The following is a 21,556-nucleotide window of genomic DNA, read 5'->3' on the forward strand; positions in this document are numbered from 1 at the left end:
AAATGTTTTTGGTGTTTTGATAGGAATTGCATTAAATCTGTAAATTGCTTTGGGTAGTATGGACATTTTAACAATAATTGTTCTAAGCAATGAGCATGGAATGTCTTTCCATTTCTTTGTCTCTTTAATTTCTTCCATCAATGTTTTATAGTTTTCAGAGTATGGGTCTTTCACCTCTTTGTTTATTCCTAGGTATCCTATTGTTTTTGGTGTGATTATAAATGGGATTATTTTCTTAATTTCTCTTTCTGTGGCTTCATTATTAGTGTATTAAAATGCAACAGATCTCTACATATTGATTTTGTATCCTGTGACTTTACTAAATTCATTTATCAGTTCTAGTAGTTTTTTGGTAGAGTCTTTAGGGTTTTCTATATATAGTATCATGATCTGCAAATAATGAGAGTTTTACTTCTTCCTTACCAATTTAGATATCTTTTATTTCTTTTTGTTGTCTAATTGCTTTGGCTAGGACTTCTGGTACTATGTTGAGTAAAAGTGGTAAGAGTGGACATCCTTGTCTTGTTCCTGACCTTAGGAGGAAAGCTCTGTTTTTCCCCATTGAGAATGATAATAGCTGTGGGTTTTTCATGTATGGCTTTATTATGTTGAGGTATGTTCCCTCTAAACCTACTTTTTAAAGGGTTTTTATCATGAATCGATGTTGTACTTTGTCAAATGCTTTTTCTGCATCTATTGAGGTGATCAAAGTTTTTACTTTCTTTTATTGATGAGATGTATCACACTGATTATTTTGTGAATATTGAACCACCCTTGCATCCTAGGAATAAATCCCACTTGGTCATGGTGAATGACTTTTTTAAGTATTGGTGGATTCTATTTGCTAGTATTTTGTTGAGATTTTTGCATCTATGTTCATCAGAGATATTGGCCTATAGTTCTCCTTTTTGTGGTATATTTATCTGGTTTTGATATCAGGATAATGCTGGCCTCATAGAATGAATTTGAAAGTTTTCCTTCTTCTATTTTTTAGAATACTTTGAGTAGAATAGGTATTAACTCTTCTTTAAATGTTTGGTAGCATTCACCCGTGAAGGCATCTGGCCCTGGACTATTGTTTGTTTGGTGTTTTTTGATTACAGATTCAATCACCTCGCTGGTAATAGATCTATTCAAATTTTCTGTTTCTTCCTGTTTCAGTTTTGGTAGGTTATATTTCTCTGGATTTATCCATTTCTTCTAGGTTGTCTAATTTGTTGGCATATAGTTTTTCATAATCTCTTAAAATTATTTGTATTTCTGGGATGTTAGTTGTTATTTCTTCTCTTTCGTTCTTTCATTGATGATTTTGTTCATTTGAATCCCCCCCCCCCTTTCTGGAAGAGTCTGCCTAGAGGTTTATCAATTTTGTTGATCTTTTCAAAGAACCAGCTCCTGGTTTCATTGATTTGTTTTTTTTTTTAAGTTTCTATATCATTTATTTCTGCTCTAATCTTTATTATTATTTCCTTTCTTCTGCTGGTTTTAGGTTTTGTTTGTTGTTCTTTTCCTAGTTCCTTTAGGTTGTTTGAGGTTTTTCTTGCCTCATGAGGTAGGCCTGTATTACTGTAAACTTCCCTCTTAGAATTGCTTTTGCTGGGGGGTGGCCAGGTGGCTCAGTCTGTTAAGTATCTAACTCTTGGTTTCAGTTCAGGTCATGATCTCAAGGTCATGAGACTGAGCCCTCTGTCAGGCTCTGTGCTGGGAGTGGAGCCTGCTTAAGATTCTCTTTCTCCCTCTCCCTCTGCTCTTCCTTTCTCTCTCTCTTCCTCTAAAGAGTAAAAATAAAAAATAAATTTAAAAAATAATTGCTTTTGCTGTATCCCAAAGAATTTGGACCATTGTGGGTTTTTTTTTTTAAAAGATTTTATTTATTAATTTATTTGAGAGAGAGAAAGAGAAAGACTGAATTGCTGTATGAGTTCTAGTAATTTGGGGGTGGAGTTTTTGGGTTTTCCACATAAAGCAGGGAGGAGCGGCAGAGGGAGAGGGAGAAGCAGACTCCCTGCCGAGCAGGGAGCCCAACCCCGGGGCTCAATCCCAGGATCCAGAGATCATGACCTAAGCTGAAGGCAGACGCTTAACTGACTGAGCCACCCAGGTGCCCCTGGACTATTGTGTTTTCATTTTTTTTGTTTCCATGTGCCTTTTATTTTTTTTATTTAATTTTATTTTATTATGTTATGTTAGTCACCTTACAATACATCATTAGTTTTTGATGTAGTGTTCCATGATTCATTGTTTTCGTGTAACACCCAGTGCTCCATGCAGAAGGTGCCCTCTTTAATAGCCATCACCAGGCTAACCCATCCCCAGGCTAACCCATCCCCACACCCCCGTCCCCTCTAAAACTGTCAGTTTGTTTCTCAGAGTCCATAGTCTCTCATGGTTGATCTCTCCCTCCGATACCCCCCCTTTCATTTTTCCTTTCCTTCTCCTAATGTCCTTCATGCTCTTCCTTATGTTCCACAAATAAGTGAAACCATATGATAATTGACTTTCTCTGCTTGACTTATTTCACTTAGCATAATCTCCTCTAGTCCCATCCATGGTGATGTAAAAGTTGGGTATTCATCCTTTTTGTTGGCTGAGTAATATTCCATTGTATATATGGACCACATCTTCTTTATCCATTCATCTGTTGAAGGGCATCTCGGCTCTTTCCACAGTTTGGCTATTGCGGACATTGCTGCTATGGACATTGGGGTGCATATGGCCCTTCTTTTGACTACATCTGTGTCTTTGGGGTGAATACCCAGGAGTGCAATTGCTGGGTCATAGGGTAGCTCTATTTTTAAATTTTTGAGGAACCTCCACACTGTTTTCCAAAGTGGCTGTACCAACTTGCATTCCCACCAACAGTGTAAGAGGGTTCCCCTTTCTCCACAACCTCTCCAACATCTGTTGTTTCTTGCCTTGTCAATTTTTGCCATTCTAACTGGTGTAAGGTGGTATCTCAATGCAGTTTTGATTTGAATTTCCCTGATGGCTAATGATGATGAACATTTTTTCATGTGTCTGTTAGCCATTTGTATGTCTTCTTTGGAGAAGTGTCTGTTCATGTCTTCTGCCCATTTTTTGACTTGGTTATTTGTTTTTTGGGTGTTAAGTTTGAGAAGTTCTTTATAGATCTTGGATACCAGTCCTTTATCTGTAGTGTCATTTGCAAATATCTTCTCCATTTCTGTGGGTTGCCTCTTTGTTTTGTTGACTGTTTCCTTTGCTATGCAGAAGATTTTTATCTTGATGAAGTCCCAAAAGTTCATTTTTGCTTTTGTTTCACTAGCCTTTGGAGATGTATCTTGAAAGAAGTTGCTGTGGCCGATGTCAAAGAGGTTACTGCCTATGTTCTCCTCTAGGATTTTGATGGATTCCTGTCTCACATTGAGGTATTTCATCCATTTTGAGTTTATCTTTGTGAATGGTGTTAGAGAATGGTCGAGTTTCATCCTTCTGCATGTGGCTGTCCAATTTTCCCAGCACCATTTATTGAAGGGACTGTCTTTTTTCCACTGCATGTTTTTTCCTGCTTTGTCGAAGATTATTTGACCATAGAGTTGAGGGTCCATATCTGGGCTCTCTATTCTGTTCCATTGGTCTATATGTCTGTTTTTGTGCCAGTACCATGCTGTCTTGGTGATCACTGCTTTGTAATATACCTTGAAATCGGGCAACGTGATGCCCCCAGCTTTGTTTTTCGTTTTCAACATTTCCTTGGCAATTCGGGGTCTTTTCTGATTCCATACAAATTTTAGGATTGTTTGTTCCAGCACTTTGAAAAATGTCATTGGAATTTTGATTGGGATGGCATTGAAGGTATAGATTGCTCTGGGCAGCATAGACATTTTAACAATATTTATTCTTCCGATCCATGAGCATGGAATGCTTTTCCATCTTTTTGTGTCTTCTTCAATTTCTTTCATGAGTGTTCTGTAGTTCCTAGAGTATAGATCCTTTACCTCTTTGCTTAGGTTTATTCTGAGGTATCTTATGGTTTTTGGTGCTATTGTAAATGGAATCATTTTGCTAATTTCTCTTTCTACAGTTGCATTGTTAGTGTATAAGAAAGCAACTGATTTCTGTGCATTGATTTTGTATCCTGCCACATTACTGAACTGCTGTATGAGTTCTAGTAATTTGGGGGTGGAGTCTTTTGGGATTTCCACGTAAAGTATCATGTCATCTGCGAAAAGAGAGAGTTTGACTTCTTCTTTGCCAATTTGAATACCTATTATTTCTTTTTGTTGTCTGATTGCTGTTGCTAGGACTTCTAGTACTATGTTGAACAATAGTGGCAAGAGTGGGCATCCTTGATGTGTTCCTGATCTTAAGGGAAGGCTCTCAGCTTTTCCCCATTGAGGATGATAGTCACTGTGGGTTTTTCATAGATGGATTTTATGAACTTGAGGAATGTTCCCTCAATCCCTATACTCTGAAGAGTTTTAATCAGGAAAGGATGTTGTATTTTGTCAAATGCTTTTTCTGCATCAATTGAGAGGACCATATGGTTCTTCTCCCCCTCTTATTAATGTGTTCTATCACACTGATTGATTTGCGAATGTTGAACCACCCTTGCATCCCGGGGATAAATCCCACTTGGGCGTGGTGGATGATCCTTTTAATGTATTGTTGGATCCTATTAGCTAGGATTTTGTTGAGGATTTTGGAATCCATATTCATCAGGGCTATTGGTCTGAAATTCTCCTTTTTGATGGGGTCGTTGCCTGGTTTGGGGATTAAGGTAACACTGGCCTCATAGAATGAGTCTGGAAGCTTTCCTTCTGTTTCTACTTTTTGAAACAGCTTCAGAAGAATAGGTATTATTTCTTCTTTGAATGGTTGGTAGAATTCCCCAGGGAATCCATCAGGCCCTGGACTCTTGTTTTTTGGGAGGTTTTTGATCACTGCTTCAATCTCGTTACTGGTTATTGGCCTATTCAGGTTGTCAATTTCTTCCTGTTTCAGTCTTGGGAGTTTATAGGTTTCCAGGAAGGCATCCATTTCATGCAGGTTACTCAATTTATTGGCATATAGTTGTTGATAATAATTTCTAATAATTGTTTCTATTTCCTTGGTGTTAGTCGTGATCGCTCCCCTTTCATTCATAATTTTATTAATTTGGGTCTCTTCTCTTTTCTTTTGGATAAGTTTGGCCAGTGGTTTATTGATCTTATTAATTCTTTCAAAGAACCAGCTTCTAGTTTCGTTGATCTGATCTACTGTGTTTCTGGCTTCTAATTCATTGATCTCTGCTCTAATCTTAATTATTTCTCTTCTAATGTATGGCTTGGGCATCGTTTGTTGTTTTTTCTCTAGTCCTTAAAGTGTATAGTTAGTTGGTGAATTTGGGATTTTCTATTTTTTTGAGTGAGGCTTGGATGGCTATGTATTTCCCCCTTAGGACCCCCTTTGCAGTATCCCATAGGTTTTGGACTGATGTGTTTTCATTCTCATTGGTTTCCATGAATTGTTTGAGTTCTTTGATTTCCTGGTTGACCCAAACATTCTTGAGCAGAGTGGTCTTTAACTTCCCAGTGTTTGAATTTCTTCCAAATTTTTTCTCGTGATTGAGTTCCAGTTTTAAAGCATTATGGTCTGAGAATACGCAGGGAATAATCTCAATCTTTTGGTATCGGTTGAGACCTGATCTGTGACCCAGTATGTCGTCTATTCTGGAGAAAGTTCCATGTGCGCTCAAAAAGAATGTGTATTCTGTTGTTTTAGGGTGGAATGTTCTGTATATATCTATGAGGTCCATCTGGTCCAGTGTGTCATTCAAAGCTCTTGTTTCTTTGTTGATTTTCTGCTTAGATGATCTGTCTATTGCTGAGAGTGGAGTATTGAGGTCTCCTACAATTAACGTATTGTTATCAATATGACTCTTTATTTTGGTTAACAGTTGGCTTATGTAGCTGGCTGCTCCCATGTTGGGGGCGTAGATATTTACACTTATTAGATCTTCTTTTTGGATAGACACTTTAAGAATGATATAGTGTCCTTCTGTGTCTCTAACTACAGTTTTTAGTTTAAAATCTAATTTGTCTGATATAAGAATTGCTACCCCAGCTTTCTTTTGAGGTTCGTTGGCATGGAAAATGGATCTCCATCCCTTCACTTTCAGTCTGGATGTATCTTTAGGTTCAAAATGAGTCTCTTGTAGACAGCGTATGGATGGGTCCTGTCTTTTTATCCAACCTGCAACCCTGTGCCATTTTATGGGAGCATTTAGGCCGTTCACGTTGAGAGTGATTATTGAAAGATATGAATTTATTGTCATCATGTTGCCTGTGAAGACGTTGTTTTTATAGATTGTCCCTATAAATTTCTGTTCTATATCACTCTTGGGGTCTTTCTCCTTTTATAGAGCCCCCCTTAATACTTCTTGCAGGGCCGGCTTAGTGGTCACATATTCTTTCAGTTTCTGCCGGTCTTGGAAGCTCTGCCTCTCTCAATCCATTCTGTTTTTTTTTTTAAGATTATATTTATTTGTTTGACAGAGAGAGACACAACAAGAGAGGGAACACAAGCAGGGGGAGTGGGAGAGGGAGAAGCAGGCTTCCCACTGAGCAGGGAGGCCAATGCAGGGCTCAATCCCAGGACCCCGGGATCATGACCTGAGCCGAAGGCAGACGCTTAACGACTGAGCCACCAAGGCACCCCCTCCATCCATTCTAAATGACAGCCTTGCCGGATAAAGTATTCTTGGTTGCATGTTCTCATTTAGTACCCTGAATATGTCTTGCCAGGCCTTTCTGGCTTGCCAGGTCTCTGTGGATAGGTCTGATGTTATTCTGATGTTCCTCCCTCTGTACATAAGGAATTTCTTCCCCCTAACTGCCCTTAAGATGGTTTCCTTGGTTCTTAAGATTTGCGAGTTTTACTATTACATGCCGGAGTGTTGGCCTGTTTTCCTTGATCTTGGGAGGGGTCCTCCCTGCCTCTAGGACTCGAATGTTTGTTTCATTCCCCATATTAGGTAAGTTCTTAGCTACAACTTGCTCAAATATATCTTCTAGTCCTCTCTCTCCACCCCCTCAGGGATCCCAATAATTCTGACATTGGAACGTTTCATGGTGTCACTTATTTCTCTGATTCTATTTTCATGCATTCTGAGTTGTTTTTCCCTGGCCTCCTCTTTCCCCTTCTTGTCTATTAATTGGTCTTCTAGATCACTAATTCATTTTTCTGCCTTGCTTACCCTAGCTGTTAGATTATCTAGATTAGATTGGATCTCATTGATAGCATTTTTAAGTTCTGCCAATTCAGCTTTCATTTCTGCCCTTAGAGAGTCTATGTTGCCATTAATTGATTTCTCCATTCTAGCTATTGTCTTCACAATTGCTACTCTGAATTCCATCTCTGACATCTTGGTTATATCTGAATCCATTTGTAGATCTGTGACATAAGTCATAGTCTCTGAGTCTTTCCTATTTTGGGGGTTCCTCCTCCTAGTCATTCTGTTGAGGGGTGGTTGAGGGAATGTATAGAGCCCAAATTATTGACCACAACCCAAGCAAGATGCACCTGTTTTATAGGGACCTTAGGGTTGCTGGCCTCTTGTTTTCTCAGCCTGTCTTCTGGGGGAGGGGCCCACCTCGCTGTTACTCAGGCAACCCTGTTTGGGTAGAGTTGCCCTGCCCCCTGTGGCAGGGGATGGGCTCAGTGAAAACCGGTTTTGCGGGGCTTTTGTGCCTTGGCGGCTTTCCCTGGCAGCTTTCCGTGTCTCTTCCGAGAGTCAGAGCAGAAGAGATCGTTTCCAACCCTCTGCCTCAGAGCAGAGAGATCGCAGTCTGTTCTTCAGTGAACTCTCCAGGCCACACTATCTCCGTTTCTGTCTGTGCTGCTATAAAGTGCAGCGTCCTGGGTTGTGCGCCCCTCAGCAGCGCTCCCAGTCCTCACCTCCAGGTCAGGGCATGTCTCTGCCCTTTGTGCTTCTAAAACTGCCAGCCGCCCCCAGTTCACACACGCGGCCCCCCCACTCTGGGTTTCCTTCCGAGGGGCTGCCCTAAAGTCCTTCCCCCGTCGCTACCGGTCTGCGAGTCTGTGCCCCATCCCAGCGCAGGAGGCTATCGTTCACTGGTGCTGTAGGATCCCGACATCTCGGCTCCCTCCCCCTGCCATTTATCCTCCAATATCTGCCCACAGAATCACGGCTCCCTGCTTTATACCTCAAAACCAACAGCCTGCGATATTCTGTTTGTAGAGATCCAGATCTATCTTCTTATATCTCAGGCTGATTTTGTGGCTGTTCAGAGTGGTCTGGTAGATATCTAGCTCAATTCCAGGGACCGGTTGGAATAGGGTCCCCTACTCCGCCGCCATCTTTTCTCGATGTACTTTTTAATTTTTTCTTTTATTCCGTGGTTGACCCATTCATTGTTTAGTAGCATATTATTTAATCTCCATGTATTTGTGGTCTTTCCAGATTTTTTCTTGTGGTTGATTTCTAATTTCAAAGCATTGTGGTCAGAAAAGATGCATGGTATGACTTTGATCTTTTTGAATTTGTTGAGGCTTGTTTTGTGTCTTAACACGTGATCTCTTCTGGAGAATGTTCCATGTGCACTTGAAAAGAATGTGTATTCTTCTGCTTTAGGTTGGAATGTTTTGAATATATCCATTAAATCCATCTGGTCCAGTGTATCATTCAAAGTCACTGTTTCATCATTCATTTTCTGTTTGGATGATCCGTCCATTGATGTAAATGGAAGTTAAAGTCCCCTACTATTATTGTATTACCATTGAATATTTCCTTTATGTTTGTTATTAACTGTTTTATGTATTTGGGTACTTCCATGTTGGGTGCATAAATAATATTTACAATTGCTACATCTTCTTGTTGGGTTGTTCTGTTTATTATTATATAGTGTCCTTCTTTGTTTCTCTTTACAGACTTTATTTTAGAGTCTATTTTGTCCAATATAAGTATTGCTACTCTGGCTTTCTTTTGACATTTGCATGATGAATGTTTCTCCATCTCTGCACTTCCAATCTGCAGGTGTCTTTAGGTCTGTAATGAATCTCTTGTAAGAAGCCTATAGTTGGGTCTTGTTTTTTATACACTCTTACCCTATGTCTTTTGATTGGAGCAGTTAGTCCATTTACATTCAAAGTAATTATTGATAGATATGTATTGATTGCCATTTTGTTACTTGCTTTGTGGTTGTTTTTGCAATTTTTCTCTGATCCTTTCTTTGCTTTCTCTCCTTCACGGTTTGCTGGGGGGGGGGAGGGTTAGTGACTCTTTATTTTTTGCATATCTATTACTGTTTTTTGATTTGTAGTTACCATTTGGTTTATACATAACATCTTTTGCACTTAGCAGACTATATTAAGCTGATGGTCGCTTATTTTTAAACTCATTTTTTACTCCTCTCCCCTCTACATTTCAGATATTTGGTATGATTTTTTACAACCTTTTATTTTGTGATTCTTATTTTTCTTATTCTTACTTAATGGTTTTTGTTTTCCACTCAGAGTCCCCCTTAACATTTCTTGTAGGGCTGGTTTAGTGGCCATGAGTTCTTTTAACTTTTGTTTGTCTGGGAAACTCTTTATCTCTCCTTATATTCTGAATGATAGCCTTGCTGGGTAAAGTATTCTTGGCTGCAGAATTTTCCCTTTCATCACTTTGAATACATTATGCCACCCTCTTTTGGCTCATAAAGTTTCTGCTAAAAAATCAGCTGATAGATTTTTGGGGTTTCCTTTGTATGTAGCTGTCTTCTTTTCTCTTGCTACCTTTAAAATTCTTTATCACTATTTTTTGCCACTTTAATTACTAAATGTCTTGGTGTGGACCTTCTTGGGTTGAATTTGTTGGGGGATCTCTGTGCCTCCTGTATCTGGATCTCTGTTTCCCTCCCCAGATTTGGGAAGTTTTTAGCTATTATTTCTGCAAATACATTTTCTGCCTCCCTTTCTCTCTCTTTTCCTTCTGAGATCCCTCTAATATGAATGTTATTATGCTTGACGGAGCCACTGAGTTCTGTAAGTCTATTTTCATTATGTAGTATTTTATTTGTTTCTCACTTTTTCAGCTTGATTGCTTTCCATTATTCTCTCCTCCAGGTCACTGATACGTTCCTTTGCTTCCCGTAGCCTACTACTTACTGCATCTATTGTATTTTTAATTTCATTTATTGCATTCTTCATCTCTGATATATTATTTTTTATCTTTTTGTCAAGGTTCTTACTGATGTACTCCACCCTTTCCTGAAGTCCAGTATCTTTATGATCATTACTTTAAATTCTGTATCAGGCATATTATTTTTCTTTCTCTTAGATATCCTGCTGATGGAACACTACATCAAAAACTAATGATGTAATGTATGGTGATTAACATAACATAATAAAATTTAAAAACAAACAAACAAACAAACAAGATATGCTGCTGTGATTTTGTCTTGTTCTTTCATTTGCAACTCTATCTCCTCATTTGTCTACCTGTGTCTGTTTCTGTGTGTTACAAAAGTCAACTGTGTGTTCTGTTCTTGAAGAAGAGGTCCTGTAGTGCCCTGCAGTGTGGTGTTCCCTATTCATCAGAACCTGGCTCTTCAGAGGAGTCTCCTATGTGTGTTGTTTGCGTCCTGCTATGGTGTCTGAATCACTTTTCATTTTTGTCCAGACATCTGCACTGACTCTTTGCCTGTTGTGGGCTGTGCTTGCTCTCTATGATATTAGTGAGATCCAGGTAGGCCAGCTCTGAGGGGGTGTGACAGCAGAAGGGCTTGGGGGCAAATTTTGATGTTTGCACTGAACCCCTAGTCCTAGGCCAGACCTCCCATGGCCAAATGGCTGTTGGGGGTACGGCGCATGAGGATGGTGGTGGTGGCCACCAGGGGCACTTGGTGGTTGGGCAGGGCACATGCAGTGTTAGTAAAATTTGCATTGACCCACTAGTTCTAGGCTGGATCCCCCAAAGTGTGATGGCCATGGGGGCACAGCATGTAGAGGCAGTGGGTAGGTGCAGCATGCACAGCATTAACAAAAATTGTACTGAGCCTGGAGCCGAGACCAGCAGGCTTGGAGTTGGCGAGTTCTCAGAACTTGTGGGCAGAGCGCAGTACCAATAGGTTAGGTAGCAAGTGCCTGTGCAGTGCCAGGAGAGGAAAATGGCAGCTGCCAGCTCCTTTGTTCCCATAGAAATCCTCCAACACTCTCTGAAATCAGTATAAACAGATCTCCCTCCGTTCTGCAAGCTGTCATTTCTATGTTGCCTTTCCTTGGGCTCTTGTCTCTTTAAGGGTGGGGACTCTTTATGGGCTATTACTAGCCCTCTGACTTTTAAAACTCCAGGTTCCAAGTCCTGCTGGTTATACAGACTCACAGAATTCAGCCCCTTTGGTTTTCAAGGCCAGAGGTTATGGGGATTCATTTTCTCTGTGTGGGCTTCCTGGTGTTTTCCCCTCTCCACGACTGCAGCTCTTTTCCTCCTATGGGCAGCTCCTGACCACAGTTTCTGCTCTTCTTAACCTCTCCCATGCAGCTTCTTCTCTACATTTAGCTGTGGAGTTTGTTCTGCCAGTCTTTGGATCACTCTCTGGTTTATTGACTTGGATGTGAATGATATCCAGTTGTAAACATGGGACAGGGTGAACTTAGGGTCCCCTACTCTGCCATCTTCCCAGCACCCCCTGAAAATTTTCTAATTTTGACTTCCTTGACAGTGTACCTTTCTGTTTTTCCTTCTCAGATATTGATTCTTCCTATTCTTTTGCTAGATTTCTAAATGGTGGTGGGCTGAAGGGCACAGTCCTAGGTTCTTTTCTTCCAACAGTCACTCCCTGGTTAGTCTCACCCAGTTCTATGACCTTAGATACCCTCTATACATTGATATCCTAAATCTTCAGGCTTAAACTCTCTTCTGAAGTTCCTACAAGTATATCTGAGTATTTGACATTTCTAATGGATGTCCAAAAGACTTTTCAAATTGCAACTCCTAGTTTATCACTATTCCTTCAACTTGCTCCCCTCTCTAATCATATTCTCATCTCAGTAAATGGCATGATCAACCACTCAGCTGCTCATGGTAAAAACGTAGGTGTTAGCATTAATTCTGCCATTTCATTTATCTTCCCTTACCTTATCTAATCCATCAAACCAGCCCTGCTAACTTGACCTGCAAACACACCCCAAATCCAACCTCTTCTTTTTATCTCCTCTACTTCCATATTAGTCTAAGACATTATCATCTCTGACCTGGACTATGCAATAGCCTCCTAACATTCTCTGCTTTCACCCTTGCTCAATTAAAATTCAGACTTCACAGAGAAGAAAAATCTTTTAAAAAAATGAATTAGAACTCTCATATATTGCTGGTAGGAGCATGTACCCACTTTGGAAAACTGTTCAGCAGTTTGCTACAAAGTTAACCACATATGATCCAGCAATGCTACTCTTAGGCATTTACCCAAGAGAAGTGAAAGCACATGTACAAAAAGATTTATACAAGAACGTTCATAGCAGTCTTACTCCTAAGAACTAAAAACTGGAAATGACCCAATTGTCCATTAAGAATAAAGTGAGGTATATTTATACAATTAATAAAAATCATCAATAAAAAGAATGAAATACAGATAATACAATGACATGAATGAATCTCAAAAATATTATGTTAAGTCAAAAAAGCAAACATAAAAAAGTCCATATGATTCCATTTACATGTAACTCAAGACTAGACAAAATTAACCTCTGGTAATAAAAATCAGAATAATGACTGCCTCTGAGTGGGAGGTGGGGAGTGATGCCTGGAAAGGAGCATGAGGGAATTTTCCAGGGTGATGGAAAGTTGTATATCTTGACTGGGGTTATGATTACATGGGAATATATTTGCTGAAATTCATCATCATACGTTTAAAATCTATGTATTATACTGTATGTGAATTATATCTCAAATTTTAAAAGTTTTATAAAAATGTACATCATCTATAGGTGACATTATAGTGTCCTTAAAAGAGAGATAATATTACTGCTACCTCATGGGGTGGTTAAATGAGATCACGTATAAAGCACTTAGATCAGTGCCTACCATGTAGTAAGCCCACAATGTTAGCCATTATTATGCTGATAATGTCATTCTCTGGCTTAAAACCTTATGATGGCATAAATAATAAATCCAAACTCCATATTTTGGCCTACAACATCCTATGTGATCTAGCCCCCATCTACCTCTTCAGTCTCATCATTATTTCCCTCACTCACTACAGTCTATACACTAGCCTTCTTTCCCTTTATTGAACAATACCAAGAACATTCCCATGTGGGGTCTTTGTACTTGCTAACCCCTCAGCTGAGAGAGCTCTTTGACAAAGTCTTCACATGGTTGGCTCCTTCTTTTAACTCTGATCTCAGATTAAATATTGCCAACTTGAAGAGACATTCCCTGACCATTTTATTTTTCATTATCTGTCTCCTCCCAGTGGCACTGCTAGTCTATGAAACAGAAACTGTCTGACTTGTTCACAGTTGTATCCTCGGTACCTAGAACAATGGCAGGCACCAATAAATATTTGTTAAAAGAATGAATAAGTGAATAATTTCCAGTTTTCTGACTTGTGCAAATGAGTAGATAGTATGCATTCATTTGCTGAGATAGGGAATACTGGAAGAGTGCGTGCAAGAACGTGTTACAATTTACATTTTTAAACATCAAACAAAGCAAATACTGAACTAAATAATCAAAACCACCAAATTTTAGGGTTTTCTGTCTCTGGCAAAAGACTACATTTAGACTATACCAGAGCATTCTGTCAGCTCTTCTCTTAAATATCTCCTAAAGAAAGTCTTTTTGTCTCAGTAATGTTTTTAACCTCTAAATTAGAAATCAAAAATTTTTTAAATTTCTAGCCTTATAATTTGAACACACATCTTCTAGAGAATAAAATATGTCTCATTATTCCTTAAAATTTTAATGCATGAAGATTGCTATTACAGTACTCAGACTATTATACTAGTAGGACTTGTCTTTCTGGGCTATTTTAAACATGTAAATCTTTCCCTCCCCAATCAAAGTGTCTATAACCAAACCTCAAATTACAGAATCAGTGCTATTATAGTTATTTAATACCATTTGAAAAAGTCTTTCACTGAATTTTTAAGAGGAAAAAAAGTTAAGCATTCTAATAAACCTTACCTTCGTTTGCAAATCAGGAACCACAAAGCTGATGCCAAAGCAAAGAAACCAATTCCCAAAGTAACAGCACCAGCAGCCAGAAAATAAGTTAAGTGGTTAAAAAAACCTATACAAATAAATTATAAAAGATTATTTCATGTATGTATCTTCATTCTCTAGGTAAAATTAAATGACATAATAATATGAATGCTATGACATACTGTAGTGTTAAAACATTAACCAAGAAGTTGGGAAACCTGAATTCTAGGCTCCTGTGCAATCCTAACAAATTTCAACACAAGGCCTCATGGTGATTAGGGTCCAGGGTGCATTTCTCTGACCCTGCCTCGATTTGATACCTAGGTTTTGTTTGTTTTTGTACAGCAGTCACCTCCTTTTTTCTTATCTAGCTTTCTCCTTTCCGAATCTAGCTGTAAATTTTTGTTATTTTTCCAGTATCATTCTTTGCAGTCCTCCAACATAAGACACTTTGCATTTTAAAATCTGTATTATCAATCACTACAAGAAGGCAGATGGAGGGTAATAAAGAACAAATATGAGGAACTTGAAAATATTTTAGAAATCTTTGTTTTATCTCTATTTTATCTCAGGAACAATAAAAGATCATGGCCAAAAGCTAAATAAAAGCAATATAAAATAATAGCATATCACAGGTTTAAAATTGGAAAAGCCTATAAGAATTATGTGGTATAACTCCTTCATTTTACAGATGATAAAATTGAGGTCTAGGTAAGAGCGAGACCTGAACTGAGATTAGGCAGCAGATTAAAGCCAGTCCTCTGTTTTTTTCTATTATCTTATCCCTTCTATAAACCATCTTAATACTGGTATGTATTGAAAAGAATTAAGAATAAAGAATGCACGAGGTATTTATAGACAGGTTGGTCAAGTATTCCTTAAGATTCTGAAATCTGATACCTAACCATAAAGCAAGCTGTAGGAAGCTTTTACAAAAAGCTGTATAGAACACAAACGGCCCTAAAACAATTGAAGAGTACAGCTGACCCTTAAACAATGTGAGGATTAGGGGCACCAACGTATGCACACTCACAAATCCACATATAATTTTGACTCTCCGAAAACTTAACTACTTATGTATATACATATATAAACAACAGCCTACTGCAGACTGGAAGCCTTATCAATAACATAAACAGTCGATTAACACATATTTTGTATGTTCTATGTATTATATACTGTAGTCTTACAATAAATAAGCTAAAGAAAAGAAAATGTTAATAAGAAAATTATAGGGAGGAGAAAATACATTAATAGTCCTATACTATATTGAAAATCATCCACATATAAGTGTACCCTCACAGTTCAAACCCATGTTGTCCAAGGGTCAACTGCATATTACCTGGGAAAAAAAGGGTTTAAAAGTATAAAACTATAGAGAACAAACTGATGATTACCAGAGGGGATGGGTTAAAAAGATGATGGGGATTAAGGATGCACTTGTGATGAGTGCCAGGTGTTGCACAGAAATGTTGAATCACTAAATTGTACACCTGAAATTAATATTATACTGTATGTTAATTAACTGGAATTTAAATAAAATCTTAAAAAAATAAAACTAATGGAAGATCTTTATGTGTGAACATATTATAAGTTCCACTAAAAATATGACATGATAAAGACTTTGTATTTCCCATATTTTTGTTTCCTAAGTAATTTCCAGCTTCCAAGATGATGCCTCTCAAATCATAGTTTTCTTTGGGTTCAGAAAATGTCTACATTTGGGAATTAATTAATGGTACCAAAAAATGGGCGCCTGGGTGGCTCAGTTGGTTAAGCGACTGCCTTCGGCTCAGGTCATGATCCTGGAGTCCCGGGATCGAGTCCCGCATCGGGCTCCCTGCTTGGCAGGGAGTCTGCTTCTCCCTCTGACCCTCCTCCTTCTCATGCTCTGTGTCTCTCATTCTCTCTCTCTCTCAAATAAATAAATAAAATCTTTAAAAAAAAAAAAAATGGTACCAAAAAATTATAGAAGGCTATTTATCAAAGTGATACTTACAATACAAAAACAAAAAAAACAAAAAAACAACTTCTAAGTAAAACAACTTAGGAAGGCAATTAAATAAGTTATGATGATGTTACATATGAAAAATATCATATTCTTTAATTATTTAGTGCAGGGTTTCTCAACATCAATACTATTGATCTTTTGGATCAGATAATTTGTTGTAGGGATTGTTCTATGCATTGTACCAAAGATGTCTACAGGCAAATGTATTCTGGGGGGCAAAACTGCCCCAGCTGAGAATCACTGGCAGAGTGGTATAACAAAATATCAGACAGTATTCATTGATAAAAGCAAGATTGGTAAAATGCATATTTTTAAAAAATTAAAAAGACATAATCATACTCAAATATAAGATAAAGATTTCTAGGGGCACCTGGCCAGCTCAGTCAGAAGAACATGTGACTCTTGATCTGGGGGTCATGAGTTTGCGCCCCACACAGTGTGTAGAGATTACTTAAATAAATAAAACTTTGGGGAAAAAAAGATAAAGATTTCTACAGACGAAAAGATAAAAGCAACACAGAGAAATAAGTAGAGGCTAAAACCACAGGCATATGAAGCACTGAGATCTGGAAGCAAGAATTAGCTAGAAGAAGCAGAGAAAATCACTGAGACAAGACCTAGACCAAATCATCCTTTGGCACTGTGAATGACTCTACATTAACAAAATCTCTGAGGGAACGGGGTCCTGAACCACTAATAGAAGACCAAGAAGGAATCTTAGAAAATGAAAAATTCGGGCGCCTGGGTGGGTCAGTCGTTAAGCGCCTGCCTTCGGCTCAGGTCATGATCCCAGAGTCCTGGGATCGAGCCCCGCATTGGGCTCCCTGCTCCGCGGGAAGCCTGCTTCTCCCTCTCCCACTCCCCCTGCTTGTGTTCCCTCTCTTGCTGTGTCTCTCTCTGTAAAATAAATAAAATCTTTAAAAAAAAAAAAAAAAGAAAATGAAAAATTCAAAAATTTTAAGATAAATTCTTCTTTGAACACAATTAATGAGATGAAATATAACACCTAATTACTTAAAGAAATGAAACTCACCTAATTACTTAAAGAAATGAAAAATATAAGGAAATATGAGATTGGAAAAGATTAAGAATATATAATATAAAAGTAATAGAGTTCCTAAAAGAAAAAATAGAGCAGTAGAAAAGCAATATTCAGGGAAATAACCTAAGAAGGATTTAAAAAATTTTTAAATTTATATAGTAAAATTCATTTGTGTGTGTGTGCAGTTCTGTAAGTTTTGACAAATACAAAAAATATCTGTCACAGCACCATAACCAAGTTACGTGAGACTTCCCTCACCTCCCAAAATTTCCTCATACTGCCTCTTAGTGGTCAAGCACTAATTGCTGGCAACCATTGTTTATTTTCCATCCCTATTCTCCATCCTTATACTTTTCCCTTATATGAATTTCATATAAATGGAATCATACAGCACGTGGCCTTTTGAGTCTGGCCTTTTTCACTTAGCATAATGCATCTGACATTCACTTACATTGTGTTGCATGTATTAATAGTTTGTTTCTTTTTATTGCTGAGTAACATTCCATTTTACAGATGTACCACAGTTTGTTTATTCCCCAGCTGAGAGACATTTGTTTGTTTCCAGTTTGGGATTGTTAGATTAAAGCTACTATACACTTGCATTAAGGTGTTTGTTTGAACATAAATTTTTATTTCAGTAGTGTCATGTAGTAAATATATATTTAAATGTGTAAGAAACTGCCATGCTGCTTTCCAAAGTGTCTGTATCATCTTGATTTCCCACCAGCATTATATGATAATTCCACTTGCTCTGCATCATTGCCACCACTTGATATTGTTAGCTTTATTTCAGTCATTCTAATAGATGTACAGTGGTATCTCACTGTGGTTTTAATTTGCATTTCCTTAATGAATAATGATGTTGAGCATCTTTGCATTTATTTGCCATCCATATGTCTTCTTCAGTGAAGTATTTGTTTACATCTTTGCTGATTTTTTGGAATTCCTCAAGTCCTTGGTCAGATACATGATTTGGAAATATTTTCTCCAAGTCTATGGCTTGTCTTTTCAATTCTCTTAAGAGTGTCTTTCACAGGGTGCCTGGGTGGCTCAGATGGTTAGGCGTCTGCCTTCGGCTCAGGTCATGATCCCAGGGTCTTGGGATCGAGTGCCGCATTGGGCTCTCTGCTCAGCGGGGAGCCTGCTTCTCCCTCTGCCTCTCTCTCTCTGTCTCTTATGAATAAATAAATAAAATCTTAAAAAAAAAAAAAAAAGAGTGTCTTTCACAGAGCAAAACTTTTAAATTTTGGTGATGTCTAATTTATAAAGTTTTTCCTTGTATGGATTGTGTTATGGTCCTATCTAAGAACTCTTTGCCTAACCCAGGCCACAGAGATTTTCTTCTATGTTTTCCTATAAAGGATTTATAGTTTTATGTTTTACATTTAATTTATGATTTATTTTGAATTAACTTTTACATAAGGTATAAGGCATGGGTCAAGTTCCTTCCCCCCCCCTTTGGATATATATATCCAGTGGCTCCAACACCGTTTGTTGAAAAGACTATCCTTTCTTCACTGAGTTCCTTTTGCACCCTTGTCAAAAATCAAGTAGCTATATTTGTGTCAGTCTCCTTCTGGAATCTTTATTCTGTCCCCTTGATATATATTGTCTATCCTTTTGCCAATAACAACAACAACAACAATAATAACTGATATTCATATAGTAAATACTACATGCCAGGCACTGCTCAGTGTATTATATATTTAAACTCCTTTAATTCTCACAACAACTCTGAGTTAAGTACTATTATTTCCTCATTTTCTAGATGCAGAAACAATTGAGACAAAATAAAGTTAAGAAACTTGCTTGAAGGCACACAACCACTAAGTGAGGGAACAATAGTAATCTAAAAATTGCTAAGGTCCTTCCTTATCTAGATCGGGTGGAGAATAGAGACCCTTAATATCTTTAGATGTTAGAAAAAAACCAATTAAGTAAGGATGCTAAATATTTAAGGATATCATAAAAAAGAGTATCTAAATGGCCAATAAACATATGAAAACTTCATTAACAATCAGGGAAGTACTAATTAAACCACAAGGAGGTAATAACAACTACTCTATATGATGCCTAAAATGCAAATGACAGAAAATGTCAATTGTTGCCAAGGAGGCAGAGTAACCTGAATTCTCATTCACCATTGGTGCAAATGTAGTTTTGTACAATACTTTGGAAAATTGTTTGGCTCTATTATTTTTTTTTTTTAAGATTTTATTTATTTGCGAGAGAGAGAATGAGAGACAGAGAGCATGAGAAGGAGGAGGGTCAGAGGGAGAAGCAGACTCCCTGCTGAGCAGGGAGCCTGATGTGGGACTCGATCCCGGGACTCTAGGATCATGACCTGAGCCGAAGGCAGTCGCTTAACCAACTGAGCCACCCAGGCGCCCTGGCTCTATTATTAAAGCTGAACATATGCATACCCATGACCCAACAATTTTTAGACATTTACCAAAATGATACGTATACATATACATTCAGAAAAATATGTACTACGTTTATAGCATCACTATTTGAGACAGCCACATATTAGAAACTGCACAAATGCCCATCAACAGTTGAATGGATAAATTTCAAAAACTGAATTGATTTAAGAAAACAAAATATTCTATAAATGGGAAAGAACAGACTACAACTATGCACAACAAAATAGATAAATTTCATAAATAATGTTGGGCAAAAGAAGGCCGACATAAAATTCAAACACAGGTATTTGGGGAGTTCAGGAATGCTGGTAATGTTCTGTTTCTTGAGCTGGGTGCTGGTCACATAGGTGTGTTCAATGAAAATTCATCAAGGTTAACACTTAAGACTTATGAATAAACTAGATATATATGTATCAGCATGAATAGAACTGAAAAACACAATGTTCAGTGCAAAAAGCAATTCCCATAAATTCATGTTTAATTATTCCAATTATGTATTGATTCCATGTATGCACATTAAAAGAAAACACAAAATAATACTATTTCTAAAAAAATTAATGTAATAGAAGTATTAAAATACATTAAATTCATTATATTTGTTGTGTCTGGAGAGGGAATGAGGGGAATGGGACTATGGATGGAACATAAACTTAGACTTTATCTGTAATGTTTTATTTCTTTAAAAAACTAAAGATCTGAAGCTTATAGGATCAAAAAACACGTATTTAGTAGATTACATGGGTGTTTGTTATCCTTTGTCCTTTTCCTTTTTCTTTTCACTTTTCTGGTTTCCTCAAATATTAAAAAAATATATAAAAATAATATAATTTCAATTTTGTGAAAAAGACAGAAAGAAAGAAGAAAAGAAAGAAAGAAAGAGAAAAAGAAAGAAAGAGGAGAAACATTTGTATAAGGAAAATAATCAACAATGGTTATCCCTGGAGTAAGCGCTTATAGTTACAATTTTCTATTCTAGACTTCATGTGTGTGTGTATTATCTACCATGAGTATCTAGAAAATGGAGAAAAAAAATTTTTGAAGCTTCTTATGTAATTCCTGACACCTTTACTTCAATACTACAAGTCTCCTTATAGAACTTTGTTATCACTGTGATTATAGCCCACTTAACTGTCTCCCCTGAAGATCCCTGCCCTCCTCTATCTTTTCTTTTTTTTTTCAAATCTCCATTAAGCAAGAAAATAGGTGTGATTAGTACACCATCATAGTCCCTGGTTTAAACAGGTCATTTACATCTCAGGGAAATCCCTATCAGGTATAAAGAACCTGAAAGTTTCCAAACCACTTTACCAAAAGAAAGACAAATTACATATTTGTTAATACCTTCAACAAGTCACACATTCTCTCTAAATCAATCTGTAAAATGAAAAGGCTGGACTCTGTAATCATTAAGATCCCCTTCTCACTTTAAAGTTTTAGTCAATATATATACAAAGGTAGTATTTTTACTTTCTTGATTCTGCTCTTAAGTATCCTGTCTAAAGTAATGACTCTATTGGGGTGCCTGGGTGGCTCAGTTGGTTTTAAGCAGCAGGCTCTTGATTTCGGCTCTGGTCATGATCTCAGGGTCCTGGGATTAAGCCCCACATTGGGCTCTGCGCTCAGCGGGGAGTCTACTTGAAGGTTCTGTCTTTCCCTCTCCCTTTGCCCCCCGCCCCCGCTCATCGCGTGCACCTCTCTCTCTAAAAATAAATAAGTAAATCACAAATAAAGTAATGACCCCTCACTTTCAGCAGTTACTCTATCATTTCACTTTGTTTCTTTGTCTTTAATAATTACTATTGAAAATAATTTTCTTTACTAGTTTATTGTCTGTTCTGTCTTCCTCTACCAGAAGATAAATCTTTTTCATTATGGTATTCTTGGAGTTTAGAATAATGACTGGTTACTCAAGAAATGATTGAATA

At 37.6% G+C, this 21,556-nt stretch overlaps 1 protein-coding gene across 1 annotated transcript in view; it reads right to left on the bottom strand.

Moving 5' to 3' along the window:
* The window catches only part of C5H1orf185 (chromosome 5 C1orf185 homolog), a 50,238-nt gene that overhangs the window by 13,714 nt on the left and 14,968 nt on the right, over nucleotides 1–21,556 (bottom strand). The window contains exon 2 of the mRNA XM_078071779.1: nucleotides 14,135–14,240. Within this exon, the coding sequence (XP_077927905.1) occupies nucleotides 14,135–14,240 (106 nt within the window). The remainder of the gene's footprint in view (nucleotides 1–14,134; nucleotides 14,241–21,556) is intronic.

Source organism: Halichoerus grypus, chromosome 5 (assembly GCF_964656455.1).
Source record: "Halichoerus grypus chromosome 5, mHalGry1.hap1.1, whole genome shotgun sequence".
Classification (NCBI taxonomy): Eukaryota; Metazoa; Chordata; class Mammalia; order Carnivora; family Phocidae; genus Halichoerus; species Halichoerus grypus.